The following is a 23,310-nucleotide window of genomic DNA, read 5'->3' as shown; positions in this document are numbered from 1 at the left end:
CCATCCTCCCGTGAGCGTCTGCTCTCCCACTGTGATGCCCTCCCTCCTCTCAGTCTCCATGAACATGACTTCTAACCCCTCCGAGCTGGTCTCCTGGGCAAAACCTATCACACACATGACTCTGAAGGTTGAATCACTGGTGAAGAGAAGTCCCACCCTGTCGCGGTCCCCTGGCTCTACCCAGACTCCCTGCCTCCTCGCCCCTCAGGAAGCCCCAAGCCCCAGTGCACACTCCTCTCTAGCCCCTCCACACCCCAATCTGGAGACCTTCTCAGTGCGGCCTCACTTCTCCACCTCAGACCTCACCTGCCACCATAAGGATCTGCCACCTTCCTTCACACGGGCTCCATCCCTACCTCTGCCCCAAGGTCAAGTCAGGGCCCTCTCCTTCAGCTCCTGTGCTTTGCTTCAGAACCTACCTGCCTTCTAGTTCCAGGGTCACTTCTTAGTCTCAGAACGCACAGGGAGTTCTGTCCCTTCCAGGAGGCCACCCCCAGGCTTCCCACATAGACACTGTACCTGTTGGCCTCTGCCCCTCTGGTTTTCTAAAACTCTCAGACCAGACAGTGGTCTTTCACCTCAGGTCCAGGAACCCTAAAAAGGTCCTCAGTATACTCTTGGGTCAGTAGGAGCACATGCTCATTTTCTAGGAAAAGCTTCCAGAGCTAGAGAATTTCCTGACCCCAGAAAACCTGAGATTCACTGCCTGGAAGTCCCATTTCCCCTTCTACCCCACGCCGGGCAGACAGCTCAGGGTCAGTGCTTTGTAACTCAGTGTGAATTTCGCCCTTTCGAAGCCCAGTTGATAAGATTTCCCCTGCCTGGTCTGACACGTACATGAACTTCAGGGATGCTGGACTCTGACACTGAAAGCACACCACCAGCACAGGCTTTGGGCCCCTCCCCCAGCCCTGGCCTCTTGTGCCACCAGGGGCTGAGTGTGCAAGCCACAGGTGGCCACCTCCCTTCCCCCCTCACAACAGAGGCTTCTGGTGGGAGGCCTGTGAGGCTCTGGGGGTCTCCTTGATGATGAGGACAAGATATACACATAGTGGGTGCTATGTTAGAGGTTAACGGGCGCCTCGCTATGCCTAGAACCATGGCAAAGGTAAGGATCCCATAGAACCTTGGAGTTAATAGAGTAAAGAGATCCCAAGAGGCCATTGATGCAACCAGCCATTCAAAAAAACTACGTCAGTAACACCTTGGCCATAGCCAACACTGGAGATGGACGCAGCCCACTGAGATGGTATCTGTGCGATTCCCATTTTTTAGAAGAAAGCGACTGGAGCCAGAGGGGTCCGTGGCTCGTCTAAGGTCAAACAGTTGGTGAGTAAAGACGAGAAACTAGGTAAGACCTAAGCACCCTGCCTTCTCGGGTCCAGAGTTCATGACACGTGCCCCTGTCTAGTGGCCCCAAATGCGGATGCACAGGCCAGCTCGTCTCCCGCTCGAGAAGTGGCGAGTGGCTGGCAGGGCTGCCCGAGTGTGGGCACACGGCAGTTACCAGGTCTCTGTTTTGGCGAAGGCACGCAGAGGGCTCCTGGCGGAGGAGGGTGGGAGAGAAGCTGGGAAGCCACAGCCTGTGCATGCAAATGAGGCGGCTGCACAATTAATCATCATCAAATAGTTTCATTAAGAGATGGAGCTTTGTGGCTGTTTGTCTTGGGGGAAAAAAAAAAACACTGAAACAGCAGGAAGGGAAAGGGAGAAGGGAGGCTTGAACTGTTCAGGCCCAACCCAGAACCTAATGTTCTGCCCACAGGGGGAGGCCAAGGGTCAGGGCATGGTGACAAGATCTGTTAGGAGAGGAGGCTGATGGCTTCAGGATGCCTTTAGCCCCCCAACTCTTAGACTTGGGCTCCCTGGAAGTAATCATATCCCTCCTGGGCAGGGATGGTGCCCCTTGGCTATCAGCCCACCAAGAACCACACCAACCACCTCCACTTAGGTCTCTTCCAGAAGCTGGAGTTTAGGGAAGGAAGGTGGCCAGCTCCAGGCTGAGCTCAGGGACCATCCCAGAGCAGCAGAGTGAGGCGGTTCCTGGAAACAGATTCGAGCTTCGGAGCAGACGCTTCCCCAGGGAGAGAACAGATGCTCTATACATACCTCGGACTCGAAGCTCCAAGCCTCCAAAATGGTCTCAAGGCAGTTGTGGGACAGAGAGAAGCAGCCACTTGGTGAATCCAAACCTGGGGCCCTACTGATCCCTAAATCTCACCTACCCCTTCCCCAGGGCCCAACACCTCTTCTGTTACTCAAAAATGGAAAAGGAAAGGCAGGAGAATGGGGAGCTCCTTGCCAAGCCTTTTGGGAGCTAATGCCACAAGGCTGGAGCCTCCCTAGACACCCATCTGTGGGGTGCGGCCCCCAGCTGTCCTGGGCCAGGGAGGTCGCCCCTCAGAAGAAGTCTTACCAAGGCTTCAAGATCTGGCTCTCCTTCACAGTCACCTTCTCATCTCTGCTTTCAGCCTGTGTTCCACCCACATCAAGGCACTTTCCGTCTCCCAGCAGCGCAGCCTCTCACACTCCCGTGCTGTTCCCTCTGCGGGAACCGTCTTCCTACTCTCTGTGCTGCCCGCCTAGACAACTCTCCATCTGTCAGGGTCCACTTCAAATGTCCCCAACTCTGTAAAGCCTTCCCTGACTCCCCTACCCTACCAGTGACGTATCTTCTTCCCTGTGCTCTGCATAATTTGTGTTGCAATTACTTGTTTACCCGACAGGCCATGAAACAATATGGTCCTCGAGGACAGACACCGTATCTGTCTTTGTATCACAAAGACCTTAGCTATACTTTAAAAGTTTGTCCACTGAATGAATTTCATGAACTAGGAAAGATCACAGATACGTCATCTGGACACCAACTCTACACAAATGTCTCAATCATCCAGATCAAGTTCATTTTCATCCTGAGTGTAACCCAAATCCCTGAGATTGGGAAGGGGTGAAGATGGGAGTAGTGACCTTCACTCAGCAGGTTGGGTTCCCAGGATCACGAGCCCAAGGATAAGTAACAGTTCCTGGTCGGCAGATACCGGAGGCTGAATGCCAGACCACAGGAGAGGCCTAGTGTGCTGGGCCAGAACCCACAGAGCACTCTTCCTGAGCCGAGTGATGCTGTGTGACAAGGGGATGTGCTGTGGGAACGCGCCGGGGCTGACGGGACTGCTGTGCCTCTAGATCCCCGCGGCCACGGGGCCCATCGGAGGGCCCTCTACCTTCGAGGAGCTTTTCCTACGGCTCCGAAGCTCTGCTGGTGACCAGGTGTGACCACAGGGCCACAGCTCTGCCTGCCCACCCAGATGTTTTTCCCCTCTCTTCTGCACGCCCCCGTCCCCTTTCCTCCAAACCTGTTGACTCTTTGTGACTTAAGTCTTCCTTGTGATGGCCAGAAGGGAGAGGATCCATTTTAAATGAACAAGGTTATTAGCAGTTAATTACCTGAGGTATCATTGTAATTGAAAAGAAAAAGAGAGAAAAGAGGCTCATAAACATTCCAGCTGCCTGTTCTCCCTCCTCGCTGTCACTGTGGCCGGGGTGGGGGGATGGACACAATGTCCCCTATGCCGGAGTACAGACCATGGCTTTTCTTGCTCTCAGCATCCCTCCACGCACTCCCACCCGTTTTCACTGGGATATGTGGAGGGGAAACCAGGCTCGAGGAGAGGAGGCTGTCTACCCCACCAATGCCTCAGAGCTGGGGAGAAACGCTGGCCACAGCCATAAAGATGCAGACAGATGTATTTTACACTGCAGGAAGGAGGCACAAACCTGACGCCTGGAGTCAATGTTTTTAGCGATTTTTATCTGGATTGTCCTCAGTGATTCTGCAATTACGCATGGCTGGCATATATCAGCATTATTGAATTTTAGTCCCAAANCTTCCGGGAGCAGTAGGGACAGAAAGAAGACACAGAAGGCAAAGCCCTCTCCCTCATGCTAACGTCAGCACCTACTCACTAGATCCTCAAGTGAAGACTCCGTACCCTGAGGTTCTTATCAGAGAGCCCAACTCCTGCAGAAAATTCACCAGCGGCCATCCCATCCCTGAGGCCTCCACAAAGAAGCCCCAGACCACAGACTCCAGGAAGTATCCGCCTCTGGGGGCACACTCATTCCCGCCAAACTGTCCCCAGTTTAGGGTAAACTAGTAGGAGGAGCCAACCTGTGAGCCAAAAACCCCTCTTCCCCTCCACAACATCTCCCCCAGACACAAGCAGCAGGGCCAGGGCTTTGATCTGGAGACACGGAGAACACGGTGTGGGTGCTGACACGATGGAGGGGTGAGCTCGAGCGCAAGATGCCCTCCCAACTGCCTCAAGCCCGGCTGCCCTGACACAGCCTGGGACTCCAAGCACACCCCAGGCCACCCTCCCTGTCCTCCGTCCTTTCCCTCGGTGAGGCTCCGGCTCCCCTGCCCTGGGCTAAGCCCTCCTCCCCTCTGAACCTGACTTTCCTGAGCAGAATTTAGCCCCCTGAGTAGCAGGCAGAGTGCTCAGGAGCAGACCCCTCACCCCCACCCAAACTTCTGGAGGCAGCAACAAAGAGCAAAGTGGGGAACAATAGAGCACATACAAACCCACACAACACAATCACATGTGTGCAAGTATGATTGCATGAAGTATACTTCATGTGTGCATATATCACATATGACATGCACGTATGCACATGGACAAGTGCATATATCATTAAATGTTTTAATTCATCATTTACTATGTGAAAGGTAGGTAACAGTGTTAGCCTGCCTCCCCCGCTGCCCCCCTTCCTCATGCTCAGCCGGCCGGCCATGAGGAAGAGCAGGAGAGGGACGGAGCACCAGCACTACCAGCCCCGGTGCTGGCCGCCCACTCCTCTACCCTGGCAGCACTGAGCCCCATCATCAGGCACTAATTAAATCCCCCTAATGAGGAAATAAGGATGCAGGAGCCGGCTCCGCCGCGGCCTCCCCGGCCCACCGCCCTCGCCTCTCCATCGGACTTATCGCTCGTCACAGGATGTTTACAATAATTTTTAATTTGTGCAATTATTAATCACTTTTCTATCTGCCACATTTGCATAATAATTAGTCATCTCACTGTTTGGCATGCCTGTGAATGACAGTGTTTTAAATTGAATTAAGATTTTAATATTCTATTTTCCTGCTTTCTTCCCCTCTCACACGCTAATCAAAGTCAGATTTGGCAGCAGGAGGGAGGGTGGGGAGGAGGCTGGCATGCACTGGACTTGGCCTGCTCCTCGCTCTGGAGAACTGAGCTGGGCGGAGGGGCAGGTCTGGAGAAGGCAACGGCAACCGGCACCCCAAACCTGGTGCCCAAGCCGTGCCTAATGCAGTAGAGGGAGGCAATGAGTGAGGAGTGGGCAATGGGCAGTGGGGAAGGAGGGCATCAGACTCCCTCCGTGGCACCAGAGAGCAAGAAAAGCACTTTCATTTTCTGTCCAAACAGGCTACTCTTTGCAAGGGAAGTTGGAAAGCACATTACAGGCCAGTAATTGATCCCTGGTTACTAGTCTAGGCTAACTTTGATGGCTCAGGGTCCCCCAGGTAGAAAAGCGGCTGGAAAAGTCCAAAACCCATTGCCATTCTTTGGACGGACTGAGAAAACAAATCTCTGCAGCTGAGTGGGGCTCCCCTCCCCCACTCTAGAGCTACCTGCTCTCCACACACCAGCAGACCCTCTGCCCAGGCTGGGTGCTTCCCAGAAGCATGCCAGAGAGGGTGGGGTTCCAGGCAATAGGCTGGGGCACACTGGCCTCAGTCAGGAGCAGGGGTGGGTTCTCCTCTCTTACACCCCCAGGAATCAGGCTCCAGCCCCACCTCCTCACCACTAGGCTTGCCTCTCGTGTTGCCATGGTAATCCCTGTGGCTGCCGTGGATACCCACTGCTGCTCCAGAATTCTCTGCTTAGGCAGGGCAGCTCTGCCCACAACCTACTTAGAATACCTCCCCTTTTACCATCACTGAGGCCAAAGGGTGGGGAGCTAGGGTATGATCACCAACACATGGTCTGCAAAGTCAGATACCGCCTTTCCCTTAAGGTGAGTAGGGAGAGAAGATGGGGTACGGCAGCTGGTGAGAGCCAGCAGGAAGGACATCACAGGCAGGGGAGCGGGGGATCAGACTTCACTCAGCCACCAAGGCTCTCCCCAGGCCAGAGTCAAGGAAGGACTTCAGCCTACAGAAATCCCTTCCTCCCACAAGGAACAAGGTCTCTCAACTCTGCACGTAGGGGTCAATGGAGGGAAGTCCTCTGGGTGGCAGGGGAGGGGAGCGGAGACAGAAATGGGGTCTTGCTGTCAGAGTTTAGAGCTAGATGAGGAGAAATGGCTGGAAGTTTCCAGGAAAGCCCTTTTCCTGCATAGGACTCCACAGCTGGTCTGCATTCTCCACCTGCAAGTTGGACAGAGAAGATTCGAGGTATTCCTACAGCCCCCTCTGACACAGGGTGTCTCTGGGCTGACCCCATGAGCCCTCTTGCTAATTCACCTAGGCAGGCACCAGCTACAGGAGCTGGTGGTACCACAAACCCACTTGCCCAGTCATTGTCTGAAGGGGCAGGACAAAAATTGCCGGGATTCAGGAGAGGCACAGTCCAATCCAGGAATTACAGGGAGCTTTTGAGAAACCAGGCTCCCAAGGGCTTTGGGCTTTGTCCCCAGCTCCACTAGAAGGAACACACAGCCTTCTTATTAGTTTGTAAATCAGGCCCAGATGAGCCCAGACTTCACTGTCTCCTACCTCATCAGCAGGGGACACAGCCTTTACCACAACAAGCCTTACCCACCACACCCAGCCTCTGCTCCCCGGCCTTTCCCTCCCACAACCCCTCAGTGGCAAAGGGAACTCTCCAGGCTCAGACCGGTACATGGAGCTGGTGTCACAGCAGCCTCTGCTGGCTGCCTTTGCCTTCCACACCTCACCTAAGGAGACAGGAAGGCCAGCAGCCCCTCAGAACTATGCTCACCATGAATTCCAGTTTACCAGGGACAGTCCTGGTTTACACCTGGTGTCTTGGCATAACTATTAATAGCACATGTGTGTGTGTGCACATGCACGCACACACACACACACACACTGTTCACTCTCAGAAGTGTCCTAGTTTAGACAAGAAAGTAAATGGTTTCTCTAATCACAGGCAAGTGTAGGGTCCCAGAGAGCCTGGGGAGAAAGCGGAGAAGCCGTGAGCATAGAGACAAGCAACCTTCTCTCAGATGCCAAGCAGAGGTGAAGCTACTCCCTTTCAGTCAGCACCAAGAGCGAAAGTCAGAGCCCCTGTCCTAGGCCAGAGCACCGGCATCTCAACAATCTCCCTTGGGGACAGAAGGGATGCAGGTCTTTCCCAAGGCAAGGAGACATCTGACACAAGGAATAGTAAAAAGTAAGATAGAAGAGCCAGCTCAGCAAAAAGGTAGAAGCCTGAGGGGAGTAAGACGCTATCTGTACATGTGTCCAGCAAATGGCAACAGGGAGCAGTGTGCATCGGCCCATCCGCGTTGCAGCGGGACGGCCCATCCAGCTGGCTGCCCATGACTGCTCTGGGGTACATCCTCTAACTTCCGAAAGGTCCAACTAGATTGCAGAGCCTCTCTCTCTTTACCCGCTTTCCCCCAGCTGACTCCCTAGCCTGAATTGCAAAATCAATACAGACATTTCGCAAGCTCCCATCCACAACCTAAGAGATGAGGAAGAGAAATTGGAACAGTCAGCCCCAAGGCTCCTGGATCCCTTCCTTGTGTGCAGTTACCTGATTGATGCAAGGCTCTTAGGGATCCCCCTTCTCTCCACTTATCTGAACTGTGATTTCTAAGCTCAGAAGTATAGAGACCACTGTGTTTCTTTGGAGGATGGGAATGCAGTTACAGATATTGGAGAATTTCTATGTCCTATCACTCAGCCAAGTTAATGTAAATTAACTGCAAAGTAATATACATCAGGAACAAGCAGTTATGCATTCTGAGGAATCAGCAGTAACAGTCCCCACCCCATTTCTCATTGTGGTTTTGATTTGCATTTCCCTGATCATTAGTGATATTGAGCATTTTTGTAATGTGTCTGTTGGCCATCTGTATGGCTTCTTTAGAAAAATGTCTACTCAGATCTTCTGCCCACTATTTTTTTTCTATTGAGTTGCATCAGTTCTTTATATACTTTGGATATTAACCCTTTCTCAGATATAAGGTTTGCAAAGGTAGGTGCCTTTTCACCTTACTGATGCTTTCCTCTGCTGGACAGATGCCATTTGGTTTGATGTTGTCCCGCTTATTTATTTTTGGTTTTGTTGCCTTTGCTTTTAAAGTTAGATCAAAAAATCATCGCCAAGACCTATGTGAAGGAGCTTATTCCCCATGTTTTCTCCAGATTTATGGTTTTAGGTCTTACATTCAAGTTTTTAATTCTTTTGAGTTAATTTTTATGATGGCATGAGGTAGTAGTCTAGTTTCATTCTTTTGCTTGTGGTTGTCCCGTTTTCCCACCACCAGTTATTGAACAGACTGTCCTTTCCTCATTGCATATTCTTGCCCCCATTATTGTAAGTTAATTGGCCATATATATATAGGGATTTATCTCTGGGCTCTCTATTCTGTTCCACTGATCTATGTGTCTCTTTTTATGTCAATACCATATTGTTTTGATTACTATAGCTTTGTGATATAGTTTGAAATCAGGGAGCATGATACCTGTGTGATCTTCTCTCTCAGGATTTGCTTCCACTATGTGGAGTCTTTTGTGGCTCCATTCAAATTTTATGAGTTTATTCTGTTTCTGTGAAAAATGCCATTGGAATTTTGATAGGGATTGCACTGTGAATCTGTAGATTGGGGTAGTATGAATATTTTTACAATATTAATTCTTCTAATATGAATACAGAATATCTTTCCATTTATTTGTATCTTCTTCATTTTCTTTCATCAGTGTCTTACAGTTTTCAATGCACAGGTCTTTCATCTGCTTGGTTAAACTTATTCCTGGGTGCTTTATTCTCTCTGATGCAACTATAAATGGAATTATTTTCTTAACATCTTTCTGCTAGCTTCTTGTTAGTGTATAGAAATGCAACAAATTTTTATACATTGATTTTTGTATCCTGTGACTTTACTGAATTTATCTATTAGTCTAACAGGGTTTTGGTAGAGTCTTTATGGTTTTATAAAATCATGTCATCTTCAAATAGTGATAGTTTTACTTCTTCCCTACCAATTTGGAATCCTTTTATTTGCTTTTCTTCTCTAACTGCTCTGGCAAATACTTCCAATACTAGCTTAATAAAAATAGTGAGAGTAGACTTCCTTGTCTTATTCCTCATCTTTGAGGAACAATTGCCTATGGGGTTGGCTGTGGGCTTGTCATAAGTGGCCTTATTTTGTCAAAGTACGTGGTATCTATCTATACCCACTTTCCTGAGTTTTTAATCATGAATGGATATTGAAATCTGTCAAATGCTTTTTATGTTTCTATTAGATAATCATAGGACTTTTATTCTTCATTTTGTTACTATATATCATGTTGATTTGTGGCTGTCAAACCATCCTTGCAATGATGGAATAAATCCACTTTACGACTTTGGTCATTGTGTGTAATTTTTTTAATGTATTGTTGAATTCAGTTTGGTAGTATTTTTTGGTATTTTAATGTATTGTTGAATTCAGTTTGGTAGTATTGTTGAGGATTATTTTCATCTATGTTCACCAGAGATAATGGTCTGTAAGTTTCTTTTCTTGGTGTGTCCTTGTCAGTTTTTGGTATCAGAGCAATGCTAGCCTTGTAAAATGAGCTGGGAGGTGTTCCCTCCTCTTCAATCAATTCATATTTTCTATTTCTTCATGATTTAGTCTTGGAGGTTTCTATGTTTCTAGAACTTACCACTTCTTCTAGGTTGTCCAATTTATTGATATATAATTGTTTGCATTAGGCTCTTACGATGCTTTGTATTTGTGGTATCAGTTGCAATGTCTCCTCTTTCATTTCTGGTTTTATTTATTTGAGCCCTCTCTTTTTTTTTTTTTTTCTTTTTGTGAACCTTGCTGAAAGGTTAGCAATTTTGTTTCTATCCAAAGAACCAGCTCTTAGTTTCACTGACCTTTTGCACTGTCTTTTTTGTCTCTATTCATTTATTTCCTGATCTGTTATTTCCTTCCTTCTACTAACTTTGGGCTTCATTTGTTCTTTTTCTGGTTCCATAATTGTAAAGTTAGATTGTTTGAGATTTTTGTTTCTTGAGGTAGGCATGCATCACTATGAACTTTCCTCTTAGAACTGCTTTTGCTGTATCCCCTAAATTTTGGTATGTTGTATTTTCCCATTTTCACTTGACTGAAGGTATGTTTTTATTTCTCCTTTGACTTCTTTGTTGACCCACTGGTTCAGCAGCATGTTGTTTAATCTCCCCATATTTGTGATCTTTCCAGTTTTCTTCTTGTAATTAATTTCTAGTTTCATACCATAGTGGTTAGAAAAGATCCTTGATAGTATTCCAACCTTCTTAAATTTATTATGATTTGTTTGGTGGCGTAACATATGATCTATCCTAGAGAATGTTCCATGTGCCCTTGAGAAAAACATGTATTCTGCTGCTTTGTGATAAGATGTTCTGTATATAACTATTAAATCTATCTGATCTAATGTGTCATTTAAGGCCAATGTTTCCTTATTGATTTTCTGTCTAGACGATCTATCCATTGGTGTAAGTGGAGTATTAAAAGACCCCACTATTATTGTATTGCTGTCTATTTCTCCCTTTAGGTCTGTTAATATTTGTCTATATATTTAGGTGATCCTATGCTGAGTACATAAATATTTACAAATGTTACATAAATAGGCAGTACTTAATTCAGCCATTTTGCCCATAGCAAGGAAGCCAGGGAAAACTCCACAAAGGAAACACTTGATCTAGGTCCTGAAGGATGAGTAAGGTCCTGCTTTGGGGAGAAAAAAACAGAATAGCAGAAGCAGCTTGGAAAAACACAGAGATCTGAACCAGTGGTGTTTGATCAGGGAAGTTAGAAGTCCAGAGACTCCAGGGAAGGGGTTGATAGGTCAGGTCACAAAGGACTTTGATAGAATGCTGAGGAGACTCAACACATCTTGTAGATAAAGACTTCCTCCTCAATCTGCCTCCCACGTGACCCTGGAGCCATTCCTAGTCTCAGTCTCTCCATCAATACTGGGATAATCATACTTTCCTTACTCTGTTCCCATGGGAGCTACAAACTCCTTGTCACTGGGACTGGTTGGTTGGCAGAACCACTCCATGAATATCTGACACGAGGTCCATGTACTAATTAAGCATTCATCTAATGTTGCATCCATGACAATCAATTATTAGCCCTGCTAATTAGAGGCCTCCACTAAGAAGATCTGGGGAACAACTGGAAGGCAATGAACCAACTTTGGCCTACTCTCACCCAGAGTAACCACCTCAAGACTCATTCATTCATTCATTCATTCAGACAAAGAGCATAGACTTTGGAAGCTCTGTGGTCTTTAGCTTCCTTGTCTACAAAATGGAAATATTAGCATCAAATTCATTGAGTTTTTATGAAATTAATGTATAGAGAAGGACTGGCCCATAGTGGCACTAAATAAAGAATAGCTATTAGTTCCCTTAGTCCAGGAGCTGAACCTTAGGAGAAGGAATGGGCCCAGCTAAGCCCCATTCCAGCCTCCTCCTCTCCTGTACCAAGAAAAACCAGGAGAAGGTTCATCATCCCATTACCTTACATGTTGAGAAAGTGTCAAAGAGCAAGACAGTGGGATTTCTAGGGGTTGAAGTTAACTATACTGGCCCAAAACGCCAATTGCACAAGTAGACACTGAGAGTAATGTGGCTCCATCTCCTCTCACAACACGTGTAAAGGACCAGTGGGAACTTTTGATAATGGTTTTCTCACTGGGAATCAATGGCGGGATGTGATCACGATGGAAGCTAATTCAACCTTAAATGCAATGATTACAATGTAATATCTAGATGCAGGGAAGTAACAGTCCTATTATATCTGATCAGAATACCCTGCGCCTTAGGACCCAAGCTAGGGGCTGTACTTTAAAAGGGGCAGCAAACCAGGGTGACTTCAGAGAAGATAGTATGGGACTCAAAGTCATGGCTGAAGAAACTAGACAAAAGAAAGATGGGCCCAGCAGCTTTCTTATAAAGTCAACACAACTGTGACATTACTTCTCGATCATAAAGGAGGTGCCACAATTAGGGGGGAAATGTCTCGCTGTCGGCTACTCAAGCACAATGAATTCCAGAGACTGTTTCCTCAGTCCCTGCTTCAGGTTCATGTGATATTCCCCAACCCACACAGCATCTGCAGGATGGAAGGGATCAAGAATAGTTCCTCGAGTCTATTCAGTCTGTCTCTGGGCTTCATTTACGACTCTAGGACCCACCTTGAGGCCACCCTCAAAGGTTCACTGTGAACATGCCTCCAGACCCTGAGCACTGACCACCTCGGTCCTCTCCTGTGGTCCTTCATCCTTTTCCTCCCACCCCCTCCTCTTGTGTCAGCCTCTGGCTGGGCTGTCACGCTTCCTTCTGCTACTGGACTGGGGATGGACGGGAGGAAAGAGACTCTATGTGAAGTGTCGATAGACACAATTAGACCCTCTATGTATAAAGATTCATTTCCTATTCCCTTTTATGAAAAATTGTCTGCTTCCTTTCTGACATAAGTTTCAGTACAAAACTCTCCTATTACCTTAAACTTATGACTCCAGGAAGAAAAAGAAAAATTTATTCCAACACATTTAAAATGTTGTCAGGTAAAAGAGGGGTTATTAGCCTGTTTTTGTAAGCCCCGAGATGGAAAATTCAGACAAATGGTGAAGCCACAGGGGAACATTACTGCAAATAGCTAGAGTTGCCCGAGAATGGGCTACATACGTCCCCAGAAGTGGTGACAGGATAGAAAGTGAGAATGTTCAAACATGGGTAGGAATGGCACTTCCAGAAATGTGACTTGCCAGGGGACTCTGGCAGTGGAGTGGACATGAGAATCAGGTCTCTCGAAGATCCTAACGTTGATTCTTGGATTCATATAATTAGCAGTGTATTTCCACAGGACCAAAGGTTGGGTTAGCAGTTGAACTAGTCAACTGATGGAAAACACTTTTAAATTAATTGGTGTGGGGAAGTGTCATGAATAGAAGTCCTTTATGGTACCCTCCACCTCTGAGATTCCTATTTTATGATTCCAGGTTCTGACAGAGTGTCAGCTACTGGGCAAATCCACACAGCCAACAAGANCAGAGATGAGAGCAGGAAACAGACATTTTCTAAAGGGCACAGGCACACACACATCTCCCACACACGGTGGAGATCCAGAATTGGATCTGAGAAATGGTGGCAGAGGATAAGATCCAACAATCTTGAGATCTGACCAATTCCATAATCGCCCCCTCCCCTAGCTGGTGGTCCCAGGAAAACAGCCACTTTCACCTCCCCTCCCAAAAGCCAGTAGGGTGGCTTTCATATTCAATGAGGAGAGGGCCCTGGACACCAAACGTAAGACACCAAACCTCAGAACCAGTGCCAATCTGCCAAAGTATGGGCACTCACTCAGGAGCTGGGGACAGAGGGCAGGGCTGAGCAAGGGTGCTACTGCAATCACAGCCCAGAAGGCCACAGTGCCCACCTTCAGTCATCTCTGTGAGCTCTGTGACTGTGGCTGGGTGTCCTCTGGCCACCTCCTACCCAGCAACCCCCTTCTCAGTCTCCTACCTGTCCCCAAAGCTCCTGCTCTCTGTTTCTCTAACACAGGGTTGAGGGGCAGAAGACAGGACACTTCCTGTCCTCAGTACTGCTCTCACCCAGGGCAGCTCTGACCTTAATGGTTCAAGGGCAGACCTCCCCACAGAGTTCAGAGGCCTGCTCCCCGCCACAGCCTCCCGATATCAACCATTAGTAAAATGGCTCCTTGGCAGGTCCGTTCTCCATCCTGCAGGTCACCACGCACCTGTCTGCCTCCTCCACTTCACATTGGCCAGTCCAGAATGTTCTTTCTTCGCCAGCCCAAAAGCTGCTTCTAACAGGGCAGCATCCCCTTCTCTCCCAATCTCCCACCTTTTAACCTAAAATGCTGAGTCTAAGTGCAGCCAGTGTAGAAGGCCACACTGCCTCCCTCTCCCTGAAAGAGCTGCTGGCAAATCCCTGTGGAGGGACTTATATAGGTCCGGTGGGCTATATCCCTACGGCTTCGAAGCAAGCGTGGGAACAAACCCCTGGCTCGGGTCTAACTCTCTTGTGCTCCTAGAGACTAATCTTTCCTCCACTCTTAGGAAACACAGACACAACTGTACCAAGCCCGGGGGTAAGGCACCTCCCTATCCAGCATTCGGCCCATCAATCGGTGAGTCCACCACTAACCGATGTCATCGTAAGCCACTTCTCTTGCAACCATCACTGCCTTCAAGGCCAAAAAAGGAAAAGGGAAAAAAAAAAAAAAGACCTTAAATGCTCATTTAAAGTAACTGCTGTTGAAATGTCATATGTCCTTAAATGCAGAGAAAGTAGTATACACACACCCACGTGCGTGCACACACACACAGACACACACCCATCCTGCCCAGTTCTTACTGCTGGGGCCTCAAACAAACTCAGTTTGGGTCCTATCTGAATACCATGGCCACCAGCAACACCCCAGCTCTGCCCTCAGGGGGATGGGGTAGGGGTAACGGGTAAGGGGAGGCTGCCATGAGGGAAATGGGGAAGACTCACTGGAATAGGTCATTCACTACTCCTCCCCTGCTCTAGACACCCCCTCTCCTGGGGACAGAAGACCCGGCCCACTTGACCACCCTTCGTCAAATAGCACAGCCTTCAATCCCACCCAGCAAGGCATGCTGGCTCTCCAAACCCAGCCAGGGAACAGCCGTCCTGGTGTTCAGGTAAGGTGGGGAGTGAGGTGAGAGTGGACCCAACAGGGACACGTGCTCTGATACAACAGAAACACTCTTGGAAATATCTTACTGTTCACATTTTAAGACGAGGTACTATTTATGAAGCACCTCCTACATGCCAGGTACCGTGCTACATACTTTATTTCAGATCCTTTCCAATAACCCAGGAGGTGAGTTTACAAATAGGGAAACTGGCTCAGGGAAGTTAGGGAACTTGCTAGAAAGTTAGCACCTGCCTACTCTTTGATGACCTCTCACTCTAAGAGACCCATCCCCCACCGACTTCCCCTATTAAGATGGAGGCCCCTATTAAGATTAAAAGGACCCCACTCTGCGGAAGCAGCAGCAGGCGGGTTGCTTTGCAGGAGTCAGAAGCCGCGGAGGAAATAGCCCCAGAAGATATTAAATACCGCCTGCAGCCCCTTCCCAAGGCTCCGCTGCAGCTGCAATCCCCAAGCTACTCCAGCCAGCAGAGCAGGCCTCAGTGGCTCCCCTTCAGTACCACCTGTGGAGAATGTTACAAGCCCGGGAGGACCCAGCCTGTGACGGACCACGAGGAGAAGCCCTCCCATTCAGGTGAGACTGCCTGGTGGCGAGAAGGGTAACAGGATAGAGGAGTGGCACTACCTCACCCTTCCGCAGGGGGCACTCCCGTCCCCCAGGCTGATCCCACAGGTAGGAACCACCAGCCTAGGAGAATACAATAAGCAGTAAGGGCCCCAGCCCTGTCTCTTCAAGAGCCCTTTGGGCAACATTTGGCTACAAGGCCAGCTAGGAGCACTCTAGGAGGGGACCGGACCAGCCACCCATCCTAGCCTACCCGCCTTTAGACCAGTGGGCAGCCGGGAGTCCAGGCTTTCAAAGCTCTGGTGACCCAAAAAGGGGTGGGAGAATACTCTGGATTCCATACTAAGGATTCTTTAGTTCTGGTCTTGGGGAGACAACCCTGGAGGTCAGATTGGCGGAAGAGGGCAATGCGCTTCTTATATTTGGGTCTATTGTTCCCATTATAAAAAGTTTGGTTACATAGAACGAGCCGTGCAGGAGCCAAGGCTGGGGTCCAGGTCCCCACCTTTACTCTCAAGACTTCCCCTCTCAAGACTTTCCCACACAGAGGAGGCCCTCTGCACACTTTCTTGCCCCCTTCAGGTGACGACTATGTGACCCCTACTCATCAGATCTCCTTGCAGAGCCCTCTTCTCGGTCACTCCGTGTTCCCAGTTCACATTCAGGGCACAAAAATAGCACCGATAGTGCGTCCAGGCTTCACGGAGCACATCAGCCAATACCAGAGTGACTTCCAAGCCTCAGGGTGGAATCAAGTCCTCAAAACTGACCCAGACAAACGTAGCCAGGGGATCGAGTGAGTAACCAGAACTGTTGGCAAGCTGCAGGGTTGCCGTGGGGGAAAGGGGCCAGAGGAGGGTTCTACTGCCCAAGAGAAAGGTACAGATGGTCCCCAACTTATGATGGCTTCATTTACAACTTGTCAACTTTCTGATGGTGCGAAAGTGACGCATGTTCAGTAGAAACCGTCCTTCAAATTTTGAATCTGGATCTTTCCCCAGGCTAGAGTTATACAGTACGGATCCTCTCTGGTGACGCTGAGCAGTGGCAGCGAGCTGCAACTCCCAGTCAGCCTCGCGGTCACGGGGGTCCCCTGACAACATTTCTGCACCCCCGCAGCCATTCTGGTCCACTTTCAGTACAGTATTCAGTATGTGACATGAGCACTTTCTTATAAAACAGGTTTTGTTGCCCAACTGGGAGCTAATGTGTTCTGAGCACATCTAAGGTGGGCCAGGCTAAGCTATGATGTTCAGCAGTTCAGATGCATCCAGTATATTTTCCACTTAAGAGATTTTTGGCTTACGACAGGTTTATGTAGATGGACCCCCATCATAAGTCAAGCCAGATCTGTATTCATTTAGAACTCAGTCTTCTGTCCAATTCAGACTCATGGCTTTAGAAGGCAACAAAGCAAGGGACTAATTGCTTTAGAATCCTGGATCTCCAACGAGTTCAGATTTATTTCGTCCTCACCTAAGTTTTGGGCATGCTGTTCATAACTGGGTGTAAGTCTCCTCCCCTGTGTGTCTCTGAGAGACATGAGCTCTAACTGCAGGCCAGGAGGTAGAGCAGCCAGCCTTAGCCAGTACTCACAAAATTACAGAGAATCAGGCATTCCCCTTGCCCATCCTTGTCCTGGTTTCCCCCCTATTAAAGCCTGCTTCCCTTGAGGGCCCAGAATGGACTTCTTCTTCCCTCTGATACATCCCTGAAAGGTTAGAAGGCCCAGGTCTAACGCAGAGGCAGGCATATGTGCATAGTGCCACACAATGTTACTATGTCCTATTCCACAGTGTCCTGTGGCAATGTCCTATTCCACAGTAGTAGAGGATACCTTCACTGGGAAGTGAACAGGGATGCGAGCCTAGCAAAGAAGAAAGCTCTTTCTCCCCTCCCCCAACACACATACCTCCAAGCTCATCTCCCAAGACCAATTCTCTAAGCGAAGCCTCTAGCTGCCTAGCAAGGCATTCTAGAAATATTCTCCGTCGCCCTATCCTTTGGCTGCAGGTGCCGCATCCTCTCTGCTGGGTCTTAGCATGATAACTATGGAGTATGAAAAAGAAAGAGAGATAAAATAAATTAAAATTTTCTTTTCAGAGGATAAATAAGTGTGTATTGACATTACCTGAAAACACTCTGTACAGTTTAGGCAGACACACATGAAAAGCAAAAACAGCATGTAGGTGGCCCGGCACCCCTCCCTCTAGAATGCCTGGATTGGCTCACAGGTAAAGGTCCTGACTTCTGGAGATGTTTTTACCCCATGCAGCAAATATATCCAGACTGTGCAGAAAGACGCTGCCTCTGGCTGGCAGCCTACTATGCAGCGGCATCCAAAGCTGAGATGGCTGAAGCAGGAGATGACCATCTTCGGTAGGAAGAGCATCGTCAAGTTTGATGGAGACACAGTGACCCAGGTAAAGTCCCCAAGCTCTCTGTCAAGAGGTAATCAGTATGAGGGTCCTAACAACTCCCTCAACCCTAGGAGGGTTATGGGGCTAGACAGGGAACAAAGGGAAAATTTTTCCCTACCAGGACACTAACCCTACTTGTCTTGAGAAATCCAAAAATTTTACTTTCCTGAATCTACAGCCACTTACAGACTCTAATATTTGTCCCTGACCACAGAGGTGAGGTACGTATGCACTTAACATATGCTTGATACGTGGTAAGTACTTAACAAAAGATAGCAATTAAAATCATTATTATTTCCCCAGACATGCATTCCTCTCTTCCCAGATGTTTTATCTACCTCCTCCCAAATTCCTGGTAAAAAAAGTCAAGGGTAAATGCCCATCTAGCACATTCAGGGTCTTCAAAGCCAAGTTACAAAATAAAACTACCAGCATGCAATTCTTCCAGGACTGCAGAACTCAGCCCCAAGAATGCGATGGACACCCTCACCACAGAGGCTATGAGCAGCCCCTGGTAAGAACTTCCGTTGTGGGCAGGGAACAGTCCTCTGGACTCCCCCTCCGCCTCTCACCTTGCTATCGGGGTGAGGGTGGGTGGGGGGAGAACTGTGGGGAAAGGAGTCTGATGTTTAAACCTTGGATCTGTCCCATCCTAGAGCAATTCTGAGCAAGTTAACCTCTCTGCACAAATGTGTCCTCCTCTGCCAAGAGAAAAAGAAAAGAAATCTTGCTTCCTAAGCACCAGACATTACATTTTTATCTGTGACTCCTTCTAACTCCTTAGCTGACACTGGGTACTGAGCATAACATGCAGGGAGGGGAAGATACACTCCTTCAGCTGACTGCTTTCTGTCCCCTCAAAAGAGAATGGGTTCACAGGCACCAACTCAGGATCAAACTACCACCAGGACCTCCTACATGCCCTTGTTTTCTGAAAGGTTGAACCTCTGTAAGCCCAAGGTCAACAGCATCAAACGGGAGCCAAACCCAATTTCTCTACTGAGCGAAGGAAAACATTCAGGTACAAAGGAAATTGGCCCCATAATCTTTCTGCCTATTTTTACAGACCAGTCCAGCTGCCTGAAAGCTGCTTCCAGAAATACTTCTGACAACAAGACTCAAAATTCCAAAAGAGATAATAATCAAGAGAAAGAAACCACCCAAATAACCTATGCAAAAATGCATGGTTGGGGACCCACATCCTCCTAACCTTAAAACCGAGGTCCCACCATAACTATCTCACAGGATGGACTCAGCTTTGCCACTGGGATTTCCTAGCCACAGCCTGACCCTAATCCAGCTCTCTGAAACTAACTGAGCCAGCGTCAGTAACATCTTTAGAAAGGACGGAGGCACTGTGAGTCATAGAAGGTCAGTGTGTTCCAGAATTCCCGAGGGGAAAACAGGTCAGACTATTTCCCCCAAATGAATGAACAACAAAGCATCAAAACTTTTCTCAACTCAGTACCATCAATTAATTACATTCTATTTGAGCTACATCGTCTGTTCACTGGTGCTTTTTCTTTTCCTTTACATTCTCTGAGATTATAATTCACATACCATAAAATTCACCCTTTTAAAGTGTATAATCCAGTAGTTTTTAGTACTGCTCAGCTGCTTAGGTCTAAACTTCAGAGGGAAGAAAGTGGCACAGGAAAGGAAGGAGAACAAGAGGGTTGGTCTAAATTTGATTAAAACAGACAAAAAATCATCCACATAGAGAAAAGTATTCCAAAGCCTAAGGGAGAATCTGATCAAAATCTAAATACCAGGTCTCTCTCTTAAAAATACCTACCATGTTGAAAACAGGATTATGTTTCTGATTTTAAGGAAGGGATAAGAAATGGAAGAGGCAACTGAATTTAGACACCTCTATCCTTGAGAGATGCTAAAACACAGATAAGACCCAGGGGCCTCCTTTCCCTGGTCAGGAAAAGGCATATCACACTGCCCTCTAGTAGCCAGCTTAGGAAATGACAGCCAGCCGCCTGCTGGACAGACAGACTTGGAGGTCTCTGCCCTGGAGGATGGGCTGTGCTCACACACACAAAGGCAGAAAAATCAGAGGGACACGGAATTCATACATTTTCACCAATGCCTACTGAACACAGAACTCACCTACAATAGAAGCTACCTACTTCCCCTCTACCTCAGTCTCCACTTGAAAACAGATAGATTCCTTTGTTAAGGAAAAGAAAAATGTGGTTTAAGATTTCCAAAACATCTGAAGCCTGTCTTACTTAGTCCATTCAGGCTGCTATAACAAAAATACCCTATACTGGGGGATGGGGGGGCTTAAACAACATACATTTATTTCTCACAGGTCAGGAGGCCTGGGGGTCCAAGATCAAGACACTAGCAGACTGACTTTGGTGTCTGATGAGGGCTCGCTTCCTGGTTCACAGAGGCCGGCTTCCCGCTGTGTCCTCACATGGCAGAAAGGACAAGGGGCTCTCTGGGGCTTCTCTTACAAGGGCCCTAATGTCATTCATGAGGCTCCACCATCAGGACATAATCACCTTCTAAAATTCCTGCCTCCAAATATCATCATGTTGGGGCTAGGATTTCAACAGGGTACTATGGGGGATATGACATTCAGTCCACAAAGCCTCTTAAAGCAAGCCGTTCCTAAGAAAGTGTGGGGCCCCCTTATAATGAAGTTAAAACCTGGGCCTGTGTGGAAATAAAACCCAGCTGGGCATAAGAGTTGTGACAAATGGCTAGGAGTTGAACGTATTCACTGCCACTTCTGGCCGAGGAAAGGGGATGGCTTACAAAACAGCTTACAAAAGTATAAACTCCGAAGTAATAACTTAGAATAGGACTCAGAGCCCAGAGCCTATATTCACTGAGGTCTTTTTGTAAAATAAGCTTTTTATTTTGGAAAAAATATAAACTTCTAGCAAACTTTAAAAATAACATAGAGTTTTGTTTTGTTACTCTTTCCTCCAATGTCTTGGCTGCTGCAATACTTCTTAGGTAACTACGGTACATTTGTCAAGACTGAGAGACTAACAACACATGCATTTGCAGGAACTAAACTCCGGATTCTATTCAGATTTCACCAGTTTCACCACTAATGTTCTACCGTGGGCCTTTTTACAAAATGTTTACAGCAAGGAGCCAAAGGACCAGAAAGGCAGAGTGCCACCGGGTAGGACACTGGGTTCGAGTCCCAACTATGCCTCATGCTAACTGTAGAACCTTAGAATCTGTTTTCTGAGCTTGTGTCCTCTTTAACATATGTCCACCTCTCTGCCTACGCAGCTCTCTGACAGCCACTGGCTAGAGTTAGGGAAGAGACATCTCCAACTTGGCAGTGACTCCAGCTCATGCTCTCCAGTTAAGAGAAGGGATGGAGCCCCTGTGGGAATTTTAGATTTCAACATTGCTTCCAAATCCACATATGTATCAAATGGCTGGAGGACAGACAGCCTTTCTTTTGGGGTCTGAGAAGGGCACACTGCAGCAGAGACCACAGCTGTCCAATCAAATCCATCTTCCCGTTCTTCCTGGGTGTGCACTGCATCTCTGAGGCCCTCTTGAATTAAGGACCACCACGCAACTAAGTCCTAGCCATCAGAACATGAGTTAAAGTTTGTGCTGCTTCTAGAGCCGCCCTGTTCCATCCCCCAAGCGATCTCCCGAGCTTTGCTCAACTCACTAAAATGACAATACCCAGAGCAACCTTGGAGGCCGTGTTGGCATCAGCATCAGCCTGGTCCCTAAACGGCCCCTGAACAGAGTATGCTCCTCCCATCACCCCAATCTCAAACCAGCCTGCACGTTACACGAGTGAGGAAGGAGAAAAAACATTCCCATTGTGGTAAGCTAGTCCTTTCGGTGGCTGTCATGGAGGTTTGGCCTAACAGAGTGCAAAATGTCACTTCCGGGAGAGCAAGACCCTGCTTCTGGATCTGTGCTCAGGGCCTCAGGGGCACCGGACTGAGGTGACCACCTGTCAGAGGCCAGGACACACGATTGCATTCATCCACGTAAAGGCCTCGCTTTTGTTTCCCTTTCCTTCCCTCATTCGCTGTCCTGGTCCCATTCTGTTCCCTCCTACAGACTCTATTCCAGGGAGTTAAGGTGTATAGATCTTTCTTAAAAAACACTGCTTAGTGTGATTTAATTTAGTTAGCTGGTTTTTGCTGTAAATTGAATTCTTCTTTATTTTCCTCACCTGGAGTCTGTCATGTCACAGCAGTTCCTAACTGCTTGTGTCTGACTGCTTTTACAATATTCTCCCCTATGCACATACCACATTTCACTTATCAATTCCCTTAGGGACAGACATCTAAGTTGCTTCCAGCTTCTTGCTACCCAAACTCTACATAGATAAATATCCTTTTATGTAACTCCTTGTGGATCTATCTGCAAGTTTCACTGAAGGACAAGGCCAGAAGTAGAGCAGCTTTGATGTAGAGTATATACATACTTAATGCATTAGTTACCTATTGCTGTGTAGCAAATTACCTCAAAACTTAGCATCTTAAAACAGTAACACCCACAGACTGAGAGAACATGTGGGTAAATCATGCATCTGATAAGAGACTTGTAATGAGAATATACAAAGAACTCTACAGTAGAGAGAGAGAGAGAGAGAGAGTGTGTGTGTGTGTGTATGTGTGTTGTGTGTGTGCATGCACATATGTACATATGACACAGAACCCAACGGAAAAATGGGCAAAGGATTTGAATAAACATTTCTCCAAAGAAGATATGTACAAATGTGCAACAACATTAGGCGCTAGGAAAATACAAGTCAAAGCCACAGTGAGAGACCACTTCACACCCACCAACATGGCTATAATCAGGGCAGATAGTAACAGGCGTTGGCAAAGATGAGGAGAAACTGGAACTCTCATACACTGCTCTGGAAGCTCAGCAGATCCTCAGAAAGTTAAACATAGACTTTACGACCTTACAAATCTACCCCAAGAGCAATGAAAATGTATGTTTATACAGAAACCTGTACATAAATGTTCACAGCAGCATCATTCACAGCAGACAGAGGTAGAAATGACTAAATGTCCATAAACTAAAACATGAATAAAATGCGCTATTCATACAAAGGAGTATTATTCGGCCATAAAAAGGAACGGAGGACTGAGATGCACTACAACACAGATGAAACTTAAAAAACAACATGCTCAGTGAAAAGAGCTAGACACAGAAGGCCACGTATTGGAGGACAGTCCCATTCACATACTACATGAAATGTCTCTAATAGGCAAATCCGAAGAGGCAGAGAGTGGATCAGCAGTTGGCAGAGGATGTGGGAGCTGGGGACAAGTGACGAGTGACTGCTAATGGATACAAAGTTCTTATATCCAGAGTGATGAAAATGGTTTAAAATTAACTGTGGTGACAGGTACACAACTCAGTGAGATATAAAAACCACTGAATTGTATGTACTTCATG

General features: G+C 47.5%; 1 protein-coding gene across 1 annotated transcript; it reads left to right on the top strand.

Annotated features, from left to right (window-relative positions):
- Nucleotides 1-14,283: 14,283 nt before the first annotated feature.
- Nucleotides 14,284-19,385, top strand: LOC144242662 (uncharacterized). The gene is made up of 8 exons (XM_077777652.1): nt 14,284-14,349; nt 14,754-14,887; nt 15,265-15,475; nt 16,049-16,262; nt 17,742-17,889; nt 18,335-18,400; nt 18,751-18,907; nt 18,953-19,385. Exons 2-8 carry the CDS (start codon nt 14,840-14,842, stop codon nt 19,093-19,095), a joined length of 987 nt encoding a protein of 328 aa, XP_077633778.1. The 5' UTR covers nt 14,284-14,349; nt 14,754-14,839; the 3' UTR covers nt 19,096-19,385.
- The last annotated feature ends 3,925 nt before the right edge of the window (nt 19,386-23,310 follow it).

This window comes from Crocuta crocuta, unplaced genomic scaffold (genome assembly GCF_008692635.1).
Source record: "Crocuta crocuta isolate KB4526 unplaced genomic scaffold, BGI_CrCroc_1.0 scaffold271, whole genome shotgun sequence".
NCBI classification, from domain to species: domain Eukaryota; kingdom Metazoa; phylum Chordata; class Mammalia; order Carnivora; family Hyaenidae; genus Crocuta; species Crocuta crocuta.
This window is presented reverse-complemented; position numbering and strand designations above follow the sequence as displayed.

Excerpts from the sequence above, each read along its gene's own strand:
- LOC144242662 (XM_077777652.1), top strand. The coding sequence starts at position 14,840 with ATGCTGGCTCTCCAAACCCAGCCAGGGAACAGCCGTCCTGGTGTTCAG. Across the intron at positions 14,888-15,264 it reads ACAGCCGTCCTGGTGTTCAG|GAGTCAGAAGCCGCGGAGGA; the intron begins GTAAGGTGGGGA and ends GTTGCTTTGCAG. Across the intron at positions 15,476-16,048 it reads GGAGAAGCCCTCCCATTCAG|GTGACGACTATGTGACCCCT; the intron begins GTGAGACTGCCT and ends TGCCCCCTTCAG.